General features: G+C 38.3%; 1 protein-coding gene across 1 annotated transcript; it reads right to left on the minus strand.

The window, feature by feature from the left end:
• Positions 1-1107: 1107 nt before the first annotated feature.
• LOC104119633 (protein YIP4b-like) lies at positions 1108-22806 on the minus strand. The gene is made up of 3 exons (XM_009631191.4): positions 22131-22806; positions 3468-3542; positions 1108-1875 (listed from the first exon to the last, which is right to left on the minus strand). The coding sequence occupies exons 1-3, from the start codon at positions 22629-22631 to the stop codon at positions 1615-1617; spliced, it is 837 nt and encodes a 278-aa protein (XP_009629486.1). The 5' UTR covers positions 22632-22806; the 3' UTR covers positions 1108-1614.
• Positions 22807-23651: the final 845 nt, after the last annotated feature.

A 23651-nucleotide genomic window follows, 5' to 3' on the forward strand; every position in this document is an offset into this window, starting at 1 on the left:
AAAAATGGGACTTTTCATTGTTGCAGAACAATGGATTTAACAATACAATACAACCAATTTTAACGAAACAATCAAAACAAACGTTGTTTTGGGATAACAATACAATACCATACAATGGGTAGCAACCATCCAAACAAGCTGCTAAAGTCCTAAATATTAGCTTAAATTACAATTTTGTCCAATATGAAATCTATTTTCAAAGGGTAAAAAAGACGAACGATATTTCGATAAAGGGTTTCGTGCTTTTAATATAGTATATATATAGATATAGATAGATTAACATGGTTTCTACTTCGATTTGATCGCTTTTGCTTTGGAAGTTAAAGGAAAAAGTTTTTGGCAGTAGAACTAGCGTCCCTGTAGAAAATCCAAGACCAGATTTTTTTAATGAGAAGCACAACCTCTTCGTTTCCTGTACAGGTAGCCTCTTCGCAATCTAATGTTCCTTCTATACAGGGCTCCCAGAACCCCTCTATCCTTTACGACATTGTTTTGAGGTCCATAAGGAGGCTGAATAATGGAGACTGGTACTGGTTCGCGAGTTTGATACAATATATATATAATTGAGATTCTAGTGGGGAAGAAAGCAGATTCTCACTAATTTGTATATGAGTATGTAATCAAGTGACAACATCTCTGGTAAACTAGGTGTGTGGTAGGCATAAGTTAGTGAGTTTGAATCTTTACCTGTGAACTAAGCCTAATACTTAACTGAACAAATGTGGATGAACATGCTTATCATCCATTGAGTTTTATAACTAGGGCAAGAAACGGATTTCTTCATTATCTTAAAAAAAAACATAGCGATGGAGAAAAACTCAATATTTACTGTTAAAGCAATATCTATGGTTTTCACTTTTCAGGATGGCAGGCGGATTTCCTCGCCGTTATCAGCGTGTTCAAGTAAGTGGAATGTAGAAAGAGTAAGTACCGGACGTTGTAAATCCATTAAGCACCAACTTCTTTTCACAAACATGTAGCTTTATTTTTGTTCAAAACAGAAGCTTACAACAACAACAACAACAACAACAACAACAATAATCATGATCCCAACAAAAATCATTGGAGAAGCAAAAAATGAAATTAGAAACGAAAGAGTTATAGAAATATCGAGAAATTACGCTGCACGCTTGTACCTTTTTATTCGTTGAAGTGTTGCAACTACAAATACTGGTTTATGATTCTATATAGACTTTGCTACCCTTCTATTATTCAATGAAAAAAGGAGAGAAGGCTTCCCTTTACCTCTTTAATCATGACTGCCTGAAGATAATCAACCAGGGAAAAAGGTTGACACATTGCACTAACGACACTAGTACATAACCATAGTGTTCAGAGGCATTGACATAATACATCTCTTTGTCAAGGCATACCGATAACAGATCTCTTTTACAGTGAAGACTGTATTTCATGCTTTTACAAGATAACACCAGACATAGCTAGATGTATATGACATTTCTCGGACAGCAGTACAAAGTGTGAGATATCAGAGGCAGTACCAAAAATATCAACAAAAATTCTTGAGGTAATCAAAATGTCCAACACATTATATCCCCACTTCAATGTCCTTCTATCAAGCTGGATACAATTTTAATATAATAGGCATGACTGACATCAATCAATGGCAATAATGAGAAATCCAACAGATACATACATGAGAACTACAGGATACAGGGCAAGAGCTTTCCTCCTAGGGTTCACAGCTGTACTCATGAAGGGGTATGCAGCCCAAGAGCTCCAAGCTAGTGCAACACATACCACAACCACCTTCAAGATCACATTGTCCTTTAGCATGCAAATAAGGGCACCAACATCAAGTGGGAATAGACAGTAACCCAGCAGACTGAGACTTTGGAAAAAGATTATATGACCGCCCTGCAGATCAAAATCATTAATCCATCTGAAGTAAAGAAACATCATTTAAATTAGGCGAAATACATAAAGCGCCCCTTTAAGTTGTCCTTAACGATCAACTGAACACCTCAACCGATCCCTTTATCATTTAGACACTTCAAGTGTCTATTAAGTAGATCGAGTAAATACCCGAGTGCAACAGATCATATGCGTGAGTTACACTTGCCGATGACGTGGCAAATGAGCCAATTAGTGTACTACACGTGTAATTTATAATAAAATCTTAACACATATATAATTAACCAAAAAAGAAAATGAATTTAAAGACCTTTTCCCTTCAGTTTAACCAAAGCAGCGCTCCCTCCTCCCCCCCCCCCACAAGATAAAAAACCCACCAATCACAGATCAACTCCTTACTCCCCCACCACCACCACCACACCCCCCGCATTCATCTTCTTCCTTCCGCCCCTCTTCTGCGTCCCCCCAACTTCATCTCAACTTCATCTTCTTCCTGTTCTCCTTCCCACCTTCTTCTCCCACACGCCCTATACAAAATTTACCCATCCATATTCAAAATCTAAAATCTTTCCATAAAACTAATACAAATATGAAACAACAAAGAATAACCAAAACAGAGAACCCACTAAGGAATCATTGACGGACCTCGCCGGAAAAAGCTCATCTCTTTCGCCGAAAGAGAAGAATGGGTTTGGTTAGTACGAAGTACCAAAAAAACAAATCCGAATAAGATGGCATTAGACCGATTTTGTGCTTTGTTTAAGATAGTAATAGTCAATAAACTAAATTAAAATTTGGCTGAAAGCGTTGTGAAGTTTCTGTCCATAAAATGGAACTGATTATAGACCCCAACCAAATCCTCATCCTGTCCAAGAACCTCCATTTTGAATACTATTTCAAAAATTTGTTGAATTGGTGTGATGATATATTTGGTAATTTTGTTCTTTTGTAATGGAGGCAGAGATGATTTAGGGTAGAGAAGGGTGTTGAATGGTGGAGGAGAGAATTGGAGGAGAAGGGGATGTGAAAATTAGGTGGGGTCCACATTATTTTAGGAAACAAAAAAGAAAAAACCTAAATTTAGGTAAGCAACTCGCGTCCCAGAGAGTGCATTTTCACGCAATGGGGGCTGACATGGTCGGGTGTTTAGTTGATCTTCTTTTGTGAATAAATAAAGTATCTAGCTGGAAATGGCCTCAGTTGAGGTATTCAGTTGATCGTTGAGGACAACTTAAAGGGGCCGTTTATGTATTTCGCCTTTAAATTATTTCCGTAACTCCCATATCCTTTAGAATTGTTTTAAAAATAAACTGCTACTTGTTGTATAAGACTACGAACTGGGTTCCTTTTCTCACAAGTGCCTATACAATGGTTTTCCTTTTCTGACAGGTGCCTACGGACTTGTGTTCCTTGGGACTAATTAGCTATCCTTTACCCTATCCATTAAATATGTCATATCTCTTTGCATCGTTATCATGTCTACTAACTGCCTAAAAATCATTAAACATACCCAACTTTAGGGTGTTACATTTTCTTTTGTTATTCTCTTTTTGCCCTTATTCTTTTAGATGGATGGGTTGAGAAAGAGTCATTACCAGCAACAGGACATTCAATGTCAGAACGACAGCACCAGCGGCCAGCAGAGCGAATGCAACAGCAAAAACCTCAGACTGGAAGAAAATTTAAGGAAAAATGAATCTGTTAGTCCACCTGTTAATCATAGAGAGTCTGTAAATCACTCAAGACAATGGGCAACTAAATATCAATTAATCAATCATACAAGCCTCTGTCCAAGCTAGCTTGGTTCAGTTATATAATAATGCAAGCTATTTCCAGTCAGCTACATAACCACATGCACCTACATGAAGTATAAAAGAACTAGAAAAATAGAAGGCGCGCCCAGAACAAGACAGCATGTCATGTTTGGGCAAGTATCAGACTGACCCAATTATTAACAGTTACATAAAATGATCTTAGATTATTCTTTCAATTAAATGTGTATGAGATAACTAAAGTATCTACACAAAAAGTGTTTCCTCTTGACACTCGACAACCTCCTAATGGTTTATCCTTGGGCCCACAGAAGCATCGTTGTCAAGCTAGATAGGTAACTTCTCACCATGTCATATGACAGGCGACTAGTAACAGCAGAAAAAACGAAAGGCAAAAACAACTGAAGGTTCACTTAGACATGACTAAGAACTATCAACATTGACATGCACAATAACTGAGCGATTTTGTGCTTAGGACTAAAAGATTTCTCCTCGATAAGCCACTCTAAAGTGCAAAATTCTCTTTGGTCTGTAAGGCCTCTTTTGATACGATATAAAGCCTGTAGGGCATCTATGAAAAGAAATCTTGTCAGTTAATGAACCAGAGGAGTTTAAGGTTCCCTTGTTTTTTTCTTTTTTGGATACAGAGAGTTCAAGGTCCTTTTCCATATAATAAAGGAGTTTTTACTTAACTATGTGGTCCTAAGGCACATGCCTTAGCTGTTTCTATTGTAAGACTACTTTACTTTCTTTTTTTAAATGTAAGACTACATAAATGTTTGAGCACTATATTGTCTAAGACTAGTAAATGGACAGGTGGCCCATCAAACACTAAAGATGTCTAAATGTATAACCGAGTTAGTGGTTTGAATGCCAGAAAGAGTACAGCCAATTGGTTTAGCAGAAGAAAAGCCTCTTTGAGAACCATGCTCATGAGCTGAAAACCAACATAAATTAAGAAGTTTATTGGTGGAACCATATTATCATATAGAGACTAAGATAGGGAATGCACGCCTATAGTTGGAGACCACTTTGCAAGAATGGGAACATGAGGTGCCTTTCGGAAAGCAACAGGAAAGGTTTGTGACAACTATACTTGTTTGTGATTGCTTTAAGCGAGAAGAAAAATAAGAAGTCCATACTCTTGATTGAATTTGCACCAAGAGTAGTTGACAGCAGCTGCCTAACGGAGTAGTAAAACAAAGTAGTATATGCCCTCAAAACATTACTGCCATTGCTTTCTTTAGGAGATTTAGAGTCAATTAGTTAAGAGTATTTTGATGATTTCCACATAGAGGAGCTTTAGAGTCAATTAGTTAAGAGCATTTTGATGATTTCCACAGAGAGGAGTCTGGGCGCACCAGTAAAAGTTGTCGCCGTGTGACCGGGAGGTCACGGGTTCAAGCAACGAAAATAGCTTCTTGCAGAAATGAAAAGTAAGGCAGTGTACATGAGACCCAATGTGGTCAGGCCCTTCCCCTAACCCCCCACATAACGGGAGTTTAGCGCATCGGACTGCCCCTTTATTTTGATAATTTCCACATCTACTCCAAAAGATTGTAAGTTGTACTGTGTTCTTTGTTTCATGTTTTGCCCCAAGTATACTGAAATACGCACTGACATCTTACTGGTTGAATAGGTTAGTTTCCCTGCAAGTCTTAGTTGTAGAAAACAAGTTTTGGAGTCTATAAAGTACACATGACACTTGTCTTCCATCATATATACAAGCTTTAACAGTTTTCTTTGTAAAAGGAATATGAATCTAGAACCAGATGTTTGTTATTTGCATCCTTGTGAGAGTTTGGTGCATACTCAATTTCCCTTTCTTGCATATTCTCTTCCACCACTTCTGCTTTTAAAATTTTAACTACTAAATACCTGATTTTCTCAACTTTTGATTATTTAGCAAAGCTAGGGGCGGTGAACGGGCGGGTCGAGTCCGATATAAGCAGGATCGAAAACGGGTAATTCAAAAAAAAGGATAAATTATCCGACCTGACCCGTATTTGAGACGGATAAAAAACGGGTTATCCGGCGGATAATATGGATATCAATATTATCCATGGCTTCTTGAATATGAGATCACTTATGGGAGAATTCCTAGTCTCCCAAACTTAAGAAACCCCCAATTTGAGGCTTTACAAATGTAAAAGTTAAACACATTAGTTATCCATTGGTTATCCATTTTCTAAGCAGATAAAATAGTTCTTATCCATATTCGACCCGTTTTTAAAAAGTTCATTATCCAACCTAATTTTTTAATGGATAATATGGGTGGATAACTGTTTTCTTTTAACCATTTTGCCACCTCTAAGCAAAGCTATCAAAATGGCCAGATCAGTTCTTGTAACTTCCTCTCTATGACCATCTGCTATCTGTTATCTACTCACAGTTACCTAATTGCCCACCTATGTTGCGTGGACTCTTCAAAATCTCTACCGCACCCGGGTCAACACAATATGGGTGTGGGTGTGGAATCCACACCATATTTAGTCAACTTACCTTGGGTACTTTGACTACATCCTAAGACCGAGAAGTATAGATTAATGGAGTATTTGGTTTGATTTATGGTTTATGCCATATATATAAAGTATACGAATGCTTTTCCACCACGCGAGATAGCTTATGAATACAATATTAGGTGTTTATAAAGAATTTAGTTCAATAACTTTAACTAATCGAAATATATACTTTATAGGTCTGTTTGGAAAGTCATGTGCAATTACCAAGCTGTATAATTACTATGCTAGTAATTACACATCCTGGTAATTACACAATATAGTAATTACAATGACATGTTTGTTTGCCAGAACATAATTACAGTGTAATTCTCACTGCCATGTTTGGTTGGACAAGTGTAATTACATAGTAAAATAAACTCTTTTTGAGATTAACATATAGGTAAGTTTCATTGTGTGGCAAACATATGTGTAAATAATAGATATCAAATAAATGTCAAATATTAATTATTATGAGGTATTTAAAATAAATATTTTTTCTCTAAAAATATACTAAAAAACTATAAATTGATAAAAAATATAATAAAACCATTTGGTAACTTCCAAATAAATATTATTGTTACTTTAAATTATTTAATTAAAATACCAATAACGAATTTAACTTTTACCAACTCATGTGAATATAAGAAAGTATTTTTTATGATAAATATTTATACTAATGATAAGAAAATAAACTAGTAAAATGCAATGTAAGCAAAATTTAACGTGTGACAAATACATTGGAAACTAATATATAAGAAATACTATCAGATATATATAAGAAATACTATCAGATATTATTTGTAATTAGGTATTTAAATTGAATGTTTTCTTTAAAATAAAAGTATTAAATAATTGTAAATTGGAAACTAATATCGTAAAGAATAATCGGTATCTTGACTATCTTTCAAAAAATATCTTAACTTACAATAATTAATAAAAATTTCAATTATAAAGTTAATTTTTTACAAACTCATATGAATATAATGAGTTTTATGATTTTTTGCACTTTTTAAATTATAAAAAGATAGATTTGAGTTTAGAAAGCATTTTTTCTTAATTAATGTTGATACTAATGATAGAAAACAAAGAAAGTAAATTACGAAATTGTCTTTAACAACTAAGGGTGTGTTTGGTATGAAGGAAAATGTTCTCCATAGAAAATGTTTCCTAGAAACTGTGTTCATAGAAATGAGTAATTTTATCACTTATTTTCCCTTGTTTAGTTGGTGAGTGAAAAATATTTTCTAGTGTTTGGTTAGAGAGTAGAAAATATTTTTTTTATGCTACTCTCCTCACCCCTCCCCCCCCAAATTCTCTAAAAATTCACAAACTCAAAGGAACTAATGTGCTGCTTTACTTTTTTACGCAAAAAAAAAACGTTAAAATTTGTGCTCAATAACTAAAAAGAAAATATTCTTTTTTGGTTGAAAAAGAAAGTAGTCTATCTACAACATGAAAATAAAGTACTCATTTTATTGAAATAAAAGAAAATACTTTTTCTACATCATGAAAAGAAAATACTCATTTTGTTGAAATGAAAAAAAAAAAAAATTTACATCATGAAAAGAAAATATATTTTTTGTTGAAATGATAAAAAATACTTTTTCTACATGAAAAGAAAGTATTGTTTTTGTTAAAATGAAAAAAAAAATCTATCTATAACATGAAAAGAAAATATTATTAATAATACTTTTGTTTAGGACTGGGGGTGGGGTGGGTAGGTGGGGGTGGGGCGGGGAGGGTGGGGGTTAGTGGGGATGGGGAAGGTTGAGAAGTAGTTTTAGAAAATGTTTTCCTTTCACTTAATAGGGAAAACATTTTTCTCCAATTGGAGGAAAATGAGTTTATGAGGAAAATGTTTTCCAAAACATTTAGGCCAACCAAACATGGGAAAATTGGAAATATTTTCTGGAAAATATTTTCCTTCGTACCAAACACACCTTAAGAGAATATAAAAATAATAAATAAAAAGCAAAATATGAGAAGTTGCAAAATTATATAGAAGCACACCATAAGCAACACGTTAGAAGGTTGAAAATGAGAATGAGAGAAATGGAAGAGAAATAATGTAAAAAGAATAGTACTTAATATATTCGAAAAAAATGAAAGAGAATAAGAAAAATTACATTAACTTGTAATTGCACAGTGTAATTACCACCAATTATCACATACTCCTTGGGAATTGGAGAGAGTAGTTATACCCCTTCTATTACGCCCAATTCCATGCTGACCAAGTAATTACATTGGCAAACAAACATGCTAAATTATGTAATTACATCAAATTACACAAAAATTAATTCCTAGATGGGTTTCCAAACAGGCTCTATATGCCGTAATATACATTTATTGACCAATTCCCAACACCCGTATCCATATCCTCAAATCCTAAAATTTATGTGATGAAGAATCCGACCTCTAGATCCGCACCCGTATCGCAGACCCGCACCCGAGTCTTAGCAACTGAGTTGCCCACCATCACATAAGTTGTCGAAGGTGCATTAGAGAGGTAGGAGGAGTTCGTTGCAAACTCGAGGCAAGGTGGAGTTCAATGCACAAAGTAAACATACAACCATTTACACCTTTCAATTCACACTATTTTTCTATCATTTGTAACCAAGCAACTACGTTTAAGACCCCCTATCAAGTTCATAGAGTGTGTCCACAAAAAGACATCAGGATGACTAGTTTGGAACAATCATTAGCTACAGAAGTTGCTCAGCAGAAGAAATGAATATCCGCACTTCTGTCTAGGACCCATCAAATACATTAACAAGGCATTTAACTTAAAGAGAAAAATAAGCAACCAATCTCGCTCTTCTCTCTCCATGTTATAGCAGCCCTAACGGCTCCTTTCTTTCCCGCTACTTTCTACTACCCACCGTCCACCACTACCACCAATGACCTCCCTCTTCACTGGTGACAACAATCTCTCTCTCTCCCCCACAGGCGCCCCTCTTCTCTTTCTTTTTCTCCATCTCCCCGTCCACCGCACCACCAAGAGAGCATCACCAGCAACCGAAACCGCCACCCCCACCCAGAAGCAGCAAAGCCACCGGCAGCCGTCTTCTCCGCCGTCGACCAGATTTCAGGCAACGGCTAAGCTTTCTCTCCATCTCCTTTCTTTTTATTTGGAGTCTTATTTTGCATTTCTTCTTCTTTTTTTTTCTTTGATAGGATTCTAGGCCGAGTTTCCGGCAACCATCTAGGAGTACTGGCAGCGAGGAGAGTTCCGACAGGCGGCACTGGCGGCCTGTGCACACAGAAATTTTGATTTTGGCATTGCGGAATACAATCCAGACTCGCAGATGCTAGGAGCATCGCGTGGAGAAGCGTGGCAGCAATACTTTGACATTGCCAATTACCAACCATTCTATATTTCATGTTTCGTTATAGTATGTTTCACTCGTTATACTTGCTTGCTTATGTTTATTATCGATTCTTGTTTTTAGCTTTATTATTGATTAGATTACACTTTGTGCGTGTTGGACTGCCGACCATTTATTATAATGTAGTGGATTTGTCATATTTAGTAAGCTAGCCTCCTATTAGTTTATTCCTGCTTTAGTGGCTCTGGTGATCGATGGTAGACTAGGGTCACGTCCTCGGTTGGGGCTGGGGGAGGGAGCGAGGGGCAAAGGTGGCAAGTGGGATAAGGGAGCCTCTAGGTTAAGAGTTGAGTCTTGGAATATAGGAACATTGACAGCAAAGTCTATAGAGTTAGTAGAGATTCTCAAGAAGAGGAGGATCAATATAGCTTATGCCCAAGAGACAAAATAGGTAAGATCTAAGGCGCGAAATGTGGACGAGTTTAAATTGTGGTACTCAGGAGGCTCGAGGAATTGGAATGGAGCAGGCATTTTAGTGGATAAGGATCTCAAGAAGCAGGTGGTAAAGGTTAGGAGGGTGAACGATGAAATGATGATGATTAAGCTAGTCGTTGGAGGGCTTATTTTGAATATCATTAGTGTGTACGCTCCTCAAGTGGGCTTGGATGAGGAGGTAGTGTTTTTGGGAGGACTTGGACGAGGTTGTGAGAGGTATTCCGCACACCGAGAAGCTATTCGTGGGAGGAGATTTCAATGGTCACATCGGGACTACTTCAGGGAGTTATGATGTTGTGCATGGAGGTTTTAGCTTTGGGAATAGAAACGAAGGAGGAGTCGCGCTTTTGGATTTTGCGGAAGCTTTTGAGTTGGTGATAGCTAATTCGAGTTTCCCGAAGGAAGAGGAGCATAACCTTCTGTGGTATGGTGGCTAAGACACATATAGATTACTTCCTCTTTAGGAAAGGTGATAAAGAGGTCTTTGTAAAGACTGCAAGGTTATTGCGAGTGAGAATCTTACAACCCAACATAAGCTCTTGGCGATGGGTTTAGAGATTAAGAGGAACAGGAAGGAAAGGGTATTGTACGACATGCCTAGGATCAAATGGGGGGGGCTTGACTGCGACCAGAGCTCAAGAAATGGGAGAGAAATTGTTGGCGATGTGGGCTTGGTGGAGTAGCGGCAATGCTAATAGCATGTGGGATAGGACAACTAGTTGTATTAGGGAAGCAGCTAGAGAGGTGTTGGGGTCTCTTGGGGCAACTCTGGCGGGCATCGAGAGGAATGGTGGTGGTGAGGTCCAAGGGAAAGTGGAGGCCAAGAAAGTCGCTTATGCGAAGTTAGTGGAGAGTAGAGACGAGGAGGATAAGAGGATGAATAAGGAGGTGTATAAAATGGCGAAGAGGGAGGCGAAGTTAGCAGTTACGGCGGCGAAGACGGCAGCGTTCGAACGCTTGTATGCAAAACTTGAGGACAAAAGCGGGGACAAAAATTGTAAAGGCTAGCTAAGGCGAGAGAGAAGATGGCCTGAGACCTGGACCAAGTGAAGTGCGTCAAAGACGAGAAAGGCGTAGTGTTGGTGGAAGAGGCACACAATAGACGAAGATGGCAGACATACTTCCATAAACTCTTGAATGAAGATGGGGACAATATTGTGCTAGGTGATTTGGAGAACTCTGAGATTCGTTAGAATTTTGCGTATTGTAGGTGTATAAAGGTCGAGGAGGTTGAAAGGGCTATGCGTAATATAGAAGGGGAAGAGCGACCAGGCCGGACGAGATCCCGGTGGAATTTTGGAAGAGGCGGGAAGGGCAAGTTTGCAGTGGCTTACTAGGTTTTCTAATGTTATTTTTAGGACGGCAAAGATGCCCGAAGAATGGAGATGGAGTATGATGGTCCTGTTATACAAGAACAAAGGCGATATTTAAAAAACTAAGCTGCTAAGCCACACTATGAAAGTTTGGGAAAGGGTGGTGGAATGAGGGTGAAGAGGGGTGTGTCTATTTCTGAGAACCAGTTCGGATTCATGCCGGGGTGATCGACTACGAAAGCCATTCATCTTGTGAGGAGATTGGTGGAGCAGTATAGGGAGAGGAAGAGGGACTTACATATGGTGTTCATTGACCTAAAAAAACATACGACAAAGTGCCAAGAGAGGTTCTACGGAGATGCTTGGAGGTTAGAGGTGAACCTATAGAGTACACTAGGGTAATTAATAACATGTATGATAGAGCCAAAACGCGGGTAAGAATAATGGGAGGAGATTCGGGTCACTTCTCGATTGTTTTGGGTTACACCGGGGAATGGGATCAGCCCTTAGCTCGTTCTTAAAATGCCTTGGTGATGGATGAATTGATGCAACGATGTGTCATGGTGCATGTTATTTGCAGATGACATAGTAGTGATCGATAAGACGCGAGGCGATGTTAACACTAGGCTGGAGGTTTGGAGACAGACCCTGGAGTCTAAGGGTTTCAGGTAGGGGGTGGACATTCGGTACTTCGGTACGGTCTTGAAGAACTACAGTTCGGTAATTCGATATTCGATATATCAATTGTGCATACCGAATACCGTACCAAAGTAGTTCGGTACGATTCGGTATTTCTTATTTGGTCCGATGCAGTTTCGGTACGGTTTCGATTTATCAATTTGCATAACAGAAATGAAAGGAGACAAAGATGAGAGAAAGATCCTACAAGTTGTGCAATAAACTCCGAATGATCTTACGTTTGTTTGGTCGAGTACCAAGTGAAATCGGTATCCCCTATTAAATTTTAAAAGATGCAGCATGTGTCATAGTAAAGATAAGACCTATCAATTTTGATACCAGAAATCAAGTGCTTGAAACTGACCACATCAGATCATTTAGAGTCCTAGGTTTTCGTTCAACGAGTTAACTCCTTTTGAATTTGAATGATGCTTCTATAGCTCCAGCCAATAAGATGAAAATTGTTAGCACTAGAAATTAGCAGCATCTCTTACATTTCTTAAGCCTTCAGATGTTGAGCGAAACATGCATCCATGTGAATTCAATGGAGTAAGGGCAAAGGTAAAAAATGGTGCTTTATTATCTAGAACTGAATGTGTATTGTGTAAAGTGTAAACCTAATTTGCTCGGTCACTAAGGCCTAAGGGGGTGTAGGGCACTTGGAATTGAAGGTAAATAATTGGGCTCAGCAGAATCAGATTTGTGTTGGGCACTTGGGCTGGCCTGGTATATTTGGGAATTGAGATTAAGCCTAATATTTCGGTATTTCGATATACCGAAATATCAAAACCTCAATACCAAGAACCGTACCGAAATACCGAATAACAGAAAAAGCTATACCGAAGTAGTACCGAAATACCGAATTAATTTGGCACGGTTCGGAATTCGATTTTTCGGATTTTATGTCCACCTCTAGTTTCAGATTGCGCAGGACTAAAACGGAGTACTTGAAGTGCAAGTTCAGTAACATTATTCATGCAGCGGGAATGGAAATGAGGCTTGATACACAAGTAATCTCGAAGAGAAGAAGTTTCAAGTATCTTGGGTTTATAATCCAAGGTAATGGGTAGATTGACGATAATATCACACATCGTATTGGAGCGGGTGGATGAAATAAAGGCTCGCATCCGGTGTCTTGTGTGATAAGAATGTGCCACCAAGACTTAAAGCAAATTTTATAAAGTGGTTGTTAGGCCGACTATGTTGTATGAGACAGAGTATTGGCCAGTCAAGAGCTCTCATGTCCAGAAGTTGAAAGTAGTGGAAATGAAGATACTTAGATGGATGTATGGGCATACTATGAGAAATAAGATTAGGAATGAAGATATTCGGGACAAGATGGGAATGGCCCCCGTGATGGACAAGATGCGAGAAGCGAGGCTGAGATAGTTCAGGTGTATGTAGAGGAAATGCGGTAGAGGTAGGCCAAAGAAATATTGGGGAGAGGTGATAAGGCAGGACATGGCACACCTACAGCTTACCAAGGACATGATCCTTGATAAGAGGGTGTGGGGGTTGAGAATTAGGATAGAAGACTAGTAGGCGAGCGTATCTCCTTTTCATACTTGTAGTATCAATATTATTCTCGTACTTTCTTATACTTAAATTTATAGTGCTATCAGTTATTTCTTTTGCTTCGGTTACCTTATTATTTTATTGTTGTTAATGCTCCTAGCTTCGTTTCTATTATTGTATCTATTATTGTATTTCTTTTTAATATTGTTGTGTCTATGCTTTTACTGAGCCGAGGGTCTATCAGAAACAACCTCTCTACCTTCATAAGGTAGGGGTAAGGTCTGCGTACACACTACCCTCTCCAGACCCCACTTGTGGGATTACACTGGATTTGTTGTTGTTATTCTGTCTAGGACCCATCAATATGAGAACAATGTGATCTATAATGGCAAATAAAAAGCTAGATTAGTAAAAATTGAAAATTGCAATTCCTAAGAGCTTCCATTTTGGTTGGACTTGATGATGAAACAGCCAGAATTATGTTCCTGGAAATTCAGGGAGAAATGAAGAGCCATCTTTCAAGAGAACCAGCAATAAAAGAAGAGAGAATTGGAACTTGAGAGGGACACAAGCAACAGAAGTTGTAGGCTCTGCATAAAACAACTATGCCTCAATCTCAAGTTAGTTGGAGTTGGCTATATGAATCCTTTGGATAAGTTCCACTTTATTCATTCTGTTTCATTCCAATATTATATAACAAGCAAGGAATGACAAACTTAAAAAAAAACGGCCACTTTACTTAAGACTCAATATGTGATCTTGTTTGTAATAGTTTAGATGCAGGAGTGACTAAAGCTTACAAGTGAACTCTTGTGTAGATACTCTTTTTTTATTTGGGTAAAGAAGCATTTGCTTATATTCTAATTTTAGAAAATGGTGTGTGGCCTTGTTTAACTCTATTAACACCAAGAGTGTGGCATAGTGGTCAATAAAGTAGGTTAGAACCATGAGGTTTCAGGTTCAATTCTCAGCAAAGACAAAAAACACGAGGTGATTCTTCATTTTTGTCCAAACCTTGGTGGATAAAATTATCTAGTACCTGTTACTGGTACCTATTGCTGGTGGAAGATAGCATGTATCCCGTGGAATTAGTCGAGGTGCGCACAAGCGGGCCCGGAAACCACCGTTTATTAAAAAAGGATGCATAAACTAGTTTTCTCCATGGGTTGACCTAATTATAGTTAGGAGCATATTACTTTCTCCAATTCTAGGCTAAAGGTGTAATAACTAGTCTCCACATCTTTATCATAACTTTGAGTATGATACGTCCAACTTCAAGTTAAATCATTACCTCGTAGAGTAACACCATCCCAGCATATCTTATTTAACTATGTTTACCTTTTGTGTTACACCCAAAAAACTCTTTATCAAAAAATAGAAAGAAGCGAAAAAACCTCTAGACCTTAGATGAAAGAAAGCTACAGCAAACTCTACATGAATGGTTACTATCCGAAGTCCGAACTATAGATCCAGGCACACCAACACTATAAATTTATATGTTCCTTTTTTTTATTTTGGATCGTGGAATCAGAAATTTCACAAATTCAAAAAGGAATCAAGGAGATTTACAGCTATAGGAACTATGTCTTTACTCCTAAATTTTTTATCAGGTTGGTGATGGACGCATCTGGCAAGAGAAATGATACAAGGATGTTATGTTGCATCATTATAATTTGTGGTTAACAATTTCGAACGTTGATAGACAAACATTTCAAATATTTGTTTGAGGTTGGTAGTGGGGACTATGCTCATGCGGGCAGCTCGTGACTGAAAAACGAATCCGCCAGTGCATTTCGTCAACTTATTAAAAAGGAATTAGGCTTCGGATAATAACACACTAGTCTGTAATACCTCAAACAACAACTATTTTTGGCTAAGATCCTCTTATGAGACTTCTATGTGAGAAAGGGCAACACATAGGCCTCACTTTTCTCTGGCTAGGTCTTCCACAAGAAAAATGAAGAGATAGTTGATACTCAATTATTAAATGTGAGTGGGGTTCTTGTCAAGGTGATGCACAGAGCGCTAAAGAACTTCCATTGATATGGGTTTTTAGTTGTGGAGGCAGACTTCAGATATTCAGCATGACATACGTATGGGGCTAGAGAAATTTAGTTACTTCAGACATGCACAACCCTTTTGTTTGGTATGGAAGTTTTTGATGGACCATTTTGCCTATGCAAGTTTTTCGAGCTGTTTGCTAATGGATGACACTTTTCCTTTTGTTCCTCTAGCACTTGTAATCTTCAAAGTATTATTTTGTACTTCAGACATGATCGATTGAGTCTAAAGGTACTTCGTTGGTGCCAGAGTAAATGAGAATTGCACATATTATACATCAGAACTATAAGAATGCACGCGCACGGTCACAAAAAGAAATCCATCTAAAACACGTCCAACAAACATGCCAAATCCAGATATCATACTTTTACTTGCATAAAGGTTCGTAAGGAAATCCATAGCACTTAAGTTTGCTTCTAGACTATACAACACATACTTAACGGACACCAAAGTAAAAACAACAACAGGAAGACGAAAAAAAGAACCAAAAGAAAGTACAAAACATTGAAAATTGAGAATGGAAAAATAGCAATATTGCAAAATGGCACAAACATCTTCCAGTGATCCCCCTCTACTTTCACAAAGGAAAAATAAAAGTTCAGGCGCCTAGATAGATCATGCATAAGGCGGAAACAAAATATATTTTACCTACATGTCTGTTGGTAGGTTTCCATTTAACTTTTAACATATCTATGGAAGGTTTCTGTAACGACCCGGCCGGTTTTTTTTTAGAGTTGTAGCCTCGTTCCCCCATTTACTGCTCATTTTGAACTTCATAGCTGTTATGTGACTTGCCGGGGTAGTCAGTTCGGGTCCAGAGTGAATTCAGAATGAAATGATACACTTAGTCTCAAGGTTGAAAGCTTAAGTTGAAATGATTGACCGGATGTTGATCTATGAGTAAACGACTCCGGAATGGAGTTTTGATGGTTCCGTTAGCTCCGTTGGGAGAATTTGGACTTAGGAGCGTGTCTGGATTGTGATTTGGAGATCCGTAGTGGAATTAGGCTTGAAATGGCGAAAGTTGAATTTTTGGGAAGTTTGACCGAGAGTGGACTTTTTGTTATCAGGGTCGAATTCCGATTCCGGAAGTTAGAGTAGGTCCGCAATGTCAAATGTGATTTATGTGCAAATTTTGGGGTCAATCGGACGTGTTTTGATGGGTTTCGGCGTCGTTTGTAGAAATTTAATTTCCTTAGTTTCAATAGGCTTGAATTGGGGTGCGATTCATGTTTTTGAAGTTGTTTGATGTGATTTGAGGGCTCGACTAAGTTCGTATGAGGTTTTAGGACTTGTTGGTATGTTTGGTTGAGGTCCCGGGGGCCTCGGGTTGATTCCGGATGGTTAACGGATCAAAAGTTGAAGTTGAGTGATTGCTGAAGTTGGACCCCTGCTGGTGTAACAGCACCTGCGGAGCTTTGATCGCATGTGCGAGCTCGCAGGTGCGGGCTGGCTTGCGCACGTGCGAGTTGGAGGGGAGTGTGCAGGTGGTCGCAGGTGCGAGGAGTTTTCCGCACCTGCGTGGCCGCAGATGCGGTGAGAGGTGCGCAGAAGCGGAAGGCGCGCAGGTGCGATAGGGAGTTCCGCATCTGCGGTCAGGGGAACCGCAGAAGCGGAACTGGGTAGATGGGCTTGGTCCGCAGAGGCGGCTTGGGTTCTCGCAGAAGCGGAGTGAGGGACCGCAGGAGCGGAATGAGCCGCAGATGCGTGTGTGATGTCGCAGAAGCGGAAGTGCTGGGCAGATTATTAAAACAAGGGTTCGCGATTTTGGCTTCATTTCAAACATTTCAAGCACGGGTTTGGGCGATTCTTGAGAGGGTTTTCGAGGGGATTCTTGAGGTAAGTCTCTTGCGCTCATTTTTTATCAATAATCTTGCTTCCCCGTTGATTTTCCCACTTAGTTGGTGTGTATTTAAGGTGTAAATTGGGAGTTTGAAGCTAGGAATTTGGAGAGTTTGATTTGGGGATTTGGGTGACGATTTGGTGTCGGATTTTGATAAATTTGGTATGCTTAGACTCGTGGTTGAATGGGCTTTCGGGTTTTGTGACTTTAATCGAATTTCGAGACATGGGCCCGGGGGCGGCTTTTGAGTCGATTTTTGACTTTTGATTAATAACTTAGCATTTCCTTATGGAGTTGATTCCTTTAACCCGTATTGATTATATCGAATTGTTTATGGCTAGATTCGAAGCATTCAGAGGCCGTTTCGCGAGGTAAGGGTGTGTTGGAGTAGAGATTGCACGGATTGAGGTAAGTAACAGTTCTAAATTTGGTTCTGAGGGTACAAAACCCTATATTACGTGTCATGTATTTGGTTTTGAGGTGACGCACATGCTAGGTGACGGGCGTGTGGGCGTGCACCTTAGGAATTGTGACTTGGTCAAATTTCATGGAACTGTGTAGTTGAATAATCTGTTGTTATCTGTACATTCTCCATGTATTAGAGAAATTGAACCACAAATCATGTTAGCAATCATGTTTAGACTATGTGTTGGCACTGTAGGGACCCACAAAGGTTGGGTACATGTTGAATTATCTGCTAAATTGGTGTTTTGTACTCGATCACAGTTTTACTTGTATATTACATCTCAGTCTCTATTGTTCATTATTGATGCATAATATTATTGTTGTTTGGGCTGCTTATCATGATTTCTGAGAGCCCAAGAGACTGGGGAGATTGATGAATGAGTGAAGCCGAGGGCCTGATTGTGAGGATGTTTATGGGATCGGGCTGCACGCCGCAACATGTTTTACTGATGTATGCCATGATTAGCTTGTTATAGCACTTGGGCTGAAGGAGCCCCTCCGGAGTCTGTACACACCCCTAGTGAGCGCAGATACCTACTGAGTGCGAGTGCCGAGTGCCGAGTGATTGAGAGGAATGAGTGATTGTGAGGAAAGAGAGATTGTGAGGTTGGAGTGAATGGGAGGACTGAGTGATTGTTGCTCTGAGAGGATGTATTGACTTCATTATTGTTGCACTTCAGCTGTCATATAACACTGTCTTGAAATTTATGAGAGATATTATCTTCTGTTTCAGTTGAACTTGACATGAATTACTGTTTTGGCCTTAATTGTCGAACCTGAAAGCATGCCTACCTTACTATGTTGAAATTTCTGTAATTGAACTTTAGCTGTGAAGCTCGTCACTACTTTCAGTTCTTTATTTAGTATTGTTACTTACTGAGTTGGTTGTACTCACGCTACACCCTGCACTTCGATGTGAAGCTCGTCACTACTTTCACGCTACCTTGTCTCTCTTTCCCTATCTTTCCGCTTATTGTATTTAGTTTCAGACTATCATATACAGTATTTTCCAGACTTGTGATGTATAGATGCTCATGTACTATGTGACACCCCGATAGTTGGGAACTTCCGCGTTGTGTTTTGGGTTTTTATCCCTGTTTTTATGAGATTTTTTATTATTTAAACTGCTTTAATTCATTTCTATTAAAGGTGTTGGAATTATTTCGAAATGTCGGCTTGCCTAGTACCACGATAGGCGCCATCATGACAGGTTAGGATTTTGGGTCGTGACAGTTTCCCCAGAAATGCTCACCGAGACAACTGTAACGCAAGTAAATAAAGACGAAAAACCTATACATCAATCAAATAAAAATTAATACTCCTTTAGTTCTAATTTATGTCATTGTTTCTACTTTTGGACTTTTCTAAATCTAGTAACCATTCCAATGGTAACATTATTTTTACAGCTTTAAAAGAGTTTAAAATTCATTTGACTATTCAAAATGTAGAACTTCGATGTAAGTTTCACCAAAAAAATAAGTTTTCAACCATAATATTAATTTTTTTATCGCTAATGTAATACATGGAGTTAATAACATCATACACTCTGAGTCTACTCAATCACGGTCAAATAAATTAGGGAGAAGGGTCAAATTTGCCCTCGAACTATGCGAAATAGAACAAATTTTCCCTCCATTAATAGTTAGAGTCAATTATGCCCTCGCTGTTACAAAATGGGATAGATTTGCCTTGATTTCAAACAGCGGAAGCTTAGGACATCGTGATGCCACGTGTCTCACATTAATTCATAACTGTTTTAAACGAAGGACAAATTTGAATCTTTCGCATAGTTTAGGGCCAAAGTTGACCCTTCTCCCTTTTGAATTTTGTGGAATAGTGTGTCCAACAATAGTTTGAAATGTGAAGAAATAAAAAATTTAAATCTTAGTATAGACTAATAGCCTATTTGGCCAAGCTTTGTTTTTTGCCTAAAGTGCTTTTTTTGGGTAAAAGTAATTTTTTCAAAGTTTGACCAAGCTTTTAGAAGAAAAAAAATGCTTTGAGTAGAAGCAGAAGCAAATTTTGAGAAGCAGAAAAAAGTAAGTTTCTCCCCAAAAGCACTTTTTGGAAAGCACTTTTAAAAAAAATAAATAAACTTTGAAGCATTTTCTAAAAGCTTGGCCAAACACAAACTGTTGCTCAAAATTGTTTTTCAAATTGATTAGCGAAACTGCTTCTCACCAAAAGTACTTTTTTTGAAAAGCACTTTTTAAATTATTCTGATTTTAGAAGCACGGCTAAATAGGCTATAATATAAAGTAATACTCTCTTTGCTACAATGGGCAAAGGGTCAAAATTTCCAATCATGCGAAATAGAAACAGATTTGCCCCGTTAATAGTTGGGGTCAAATGTACCCTTCCCGCTACCAAAATGGGCTATATTTGCCCTTACTTTCAAATGGCGGAAGCTTAGCACCTCATGATGCCTCGTGTCCCACAATTAAGTCATAATGTTTTTTTTAAATAAAGGGAAAATTAGCACATTTCGCATAGTTCAGGGGGAATTTTGGTCCTTCTCCCAATTAAAAATAATAACTAATCAAACATCATATTCTTAATAATCAAGCACTCGAAAGGAGGTAGTGTTGTTAACCTAACTTTTCCCTCTTATAGAAATTTAATGATATCTTGTAATCCATGCAGACTTTTAATGACAAGTAGACATTGTGGAAGAAAAAGATCTATATAGGCGATACCAACTAATCGGGATTGGCATAGTCATATTTGGGACCTTCTATAGTGAACTAAGCTGAACCTATTTTCTTCTTTTACCAAAATATAGTGACTATACTTACAGAATTTACATAACGTAGTACCTTCTAGCACAACACACATGTAAAATTAGACATAACTAGCGATTTAAACCACAGTCTTCGTATAGGAAGGGAAAGTTACCAAATGGATTAACAGTGATTGTTCATAAAATTGGCAATGTAGGCGAGTTACCTTCTTAACGGAGGCGGACCAGGAGAAAGTTAGACCAAGGAAGACAATGAAGAAGAAAGGTCCCCAGAGATCCCAAACCGGAAGCGCTTTCCCTGGATCTTCTCTATACGGATTAGGGAAAACCACAAGCATCAAATTGCTAACAATTCTGGACAGATCTCTTTTGAACGTGTCCCAGACGGACTCCGTAAGCGTATTGGGTGGAGATCTGAATCCCGTAGCAACTATATTCAATTGTCCTTATGATGAAGGAAGCGAAGGCCTTATGATGAAGGCAGCGAAGGCCTTATGATGAAGGCAGCGAAGGCGGGGTGGGAATGGAAGGAACAGGTATTGCTTTCTGATTGGCGCTATTGAGACATGTATCTTACCTCTAGAGCTTAAAATGTCAATCAAGGTCTTTAACGCCAAATTTTTTTTAATAACAGTGGTGTCCAAGCCAACTTGTGCGTACCTCGACTATTCAACCGATTACCAGCTATCTCCTACCAAGTTGGTAATGGATTTAGGCTTCTTGGAGGAGAAACAGTGTAGGGATGTTATGTTAATCGCTATATTTGTGGTTAGCAGTTTGATGTTTGATAATAAAACATATGTCAAAGATTCATTTCAGGTTGTCAATGGGAAGCGTACTTGTGCAGACAACTCGTGCGCAAAAAATGACTCTGCCTATGAATTTCTTCAGCTTATTAAACAGGAGTAACCCTTCAGGCTGATAACACAATAGCCCGTTATGCCTCAAATATCTGTTGTTTTTGGCTGAGATCCTCTTATTTGGCTTCTCAGCGACATGGCTAATAATTCATTCTCTCACAAATTACTATAGAAGATTACACTGGACGAGAAAAGGCATGAGAAATTTCTCCTTTTCCTTGGAAAAATTTCTGCACCTGCTTTGAAAGAAATGCCAAAACCCTTATGATTGGTAGCATGAAAAGTTTTGTGACTGATGGTTTTGATCTATGTAAGTGTTGATCGAGCCGTTTGCGGATAGATTACTTTGTATTTTATTCCTCTGGCACGCGCAATCTTCAAAGCTTTCATTTTTTTATTCCCCCGTACAGAAGTCTATTGATATAATTTGAGCGTACAGGACGCCCTTGATCTAAAACACGTCTAATATGTTTAGGACTGAAGTAGTACGAATTAAAATGAACCTATCTTTATTTTCAAATTTTAGGGAGCATATTAGAACGTTTACACAATTCAGTACCTTCTAGCACAACACACATGTAAAATTGGACATAACTAGGGATTTAAACCGGAGCCTTCGTATAGGAAGGGAAAATTACCAAATGGATTAACAGTGATTGTTCATAAAAATGGCAATGTAGATGAGTTACCTTTTTAACAGAAGCAGACCAGGACAAAGTGAGACCAAGGAAGACAATGAAGAAGAAAGGACCCCACAGATCCCAATCTCGAAGCGCTTTCCCCGGATCTTCTCTATACGGATTAGGGAAAACCACCAACTTCAAATTGCTAACAATTCTGGAGAGATCTCTTTTGACCGTGTCCCAAACGGGCTCGGTAAGCGTATTGGGCGGAGATCCGAATCCCGTAGAGGCTATATTGGACTGTCCTGCTGATGAAGGCAGCGGAGGCGGAGCGGGAACGGAAGGGACATGTGTCGGCTTCTGATTGTCGGTTTTGGTAGTAGGGGGAGGTGGAGGGCGGAGATTGGAAGGCATGAAAGGAGAAGAAGAAACAGGGATGGCAGCACGAGGAGGAGAAGGAGGGCGAGCTGGAAGGACAGTAGAAGGATGGGAATAGATGAGGTTTTCGATTTCATCAATGTCCGATTGGGATGTGGAGTTAAGAGGTATTGTGTCTCCTTGTGACATTTTTCTTTCCACTGTCAGATTTGCAGATTCTGAGAGGGGAATGGGGAAAAGGATGATCGGAGATGGGGGAAGGCGGGGTTGGGTGTTGGAGTCTGGCTGAGTTGTAAATGCAGGGAAATGCGAATGTTATTGTGTACGTGTTGACGTGTTGTACCGTTTTTTTTTTTTTAATAATCATCATATCATCTTCTATAAGACTTAAACTAAAAAGTTAAATTACCATAGTAACTTTCATACTATCCTAATTATCCTATTTAATTTTATTTTTTTTAAAATAAAATTACCATAATAACCTTCATACTATCCTAATTATCCTATTTTATTTTATTTTATTTTTTTAAGAAAACTTACCTTAGGAAGACACTCCAATGTCTGAGACACGTCTGTTGGGAAGAGTTGCCACCTTTCAATTCTTTTCTCTTTAAAAATCAAATCTCCTATGGCACATCTTCTCTGTTGGTGCTTCCTTGGTTAAATTCGAACCGTGCGGCCTCACATGCATTTATTGCACACCAATCCATATTGAAAGAAGAACTTCTCTTAGCGAGTATTGAAAAAGTAAAATTTCAAGCACTGAACAAACTGTTGGTGTTCTCTTACATTCTCTGTTAGATAATTGGATATGCATGTTTTAATTTATTCGAACCTTTTCGAAGTACAAGGGTCAAGTTGACTAATTTTTAGTGTGAATTTGGACATGGATTCTTTAAGTTTTTAAAAATTAAGTTTACATATTCAGAAACAATATAAAAATACTAGAAGTCACAATAGCTAACAATTCAAAATATTTAAAATTATTAGCAAAAATATTATCAAAGAAAATTTTGTTTCACTGCCCAAATAGTAATAGGTTCATTTCTTTTCAAACGGAGTGAATATAACTTATTTATGATCTTCTTAAGGTAATCAATAATATATTAGACTGTTGTATGTCATACAAAATTTTGGTTGATACATCTTTGATGATGTTGTTTTCTCATACTAGGATGTGTAAATAAAGCATGGTGAAAGTCTAATGAC

The sequence above is a fragment of the Nicotiana tomentosiformis genome, chromosome 11 (genome assembly GCF_000390325.3).
Source record: "Nicotiana tomentosiformis chromosome 11, ASM39032v3, whole genome shotgun sequence".
In the NCBI taxonomy this organism is placed as follows: Eukaryota; Viridiplantae; Streptophyta; class Magnoliopsida; order Solanales; family Solanaceae; genus Nicotiana; species Nicotiana tomentosiformis.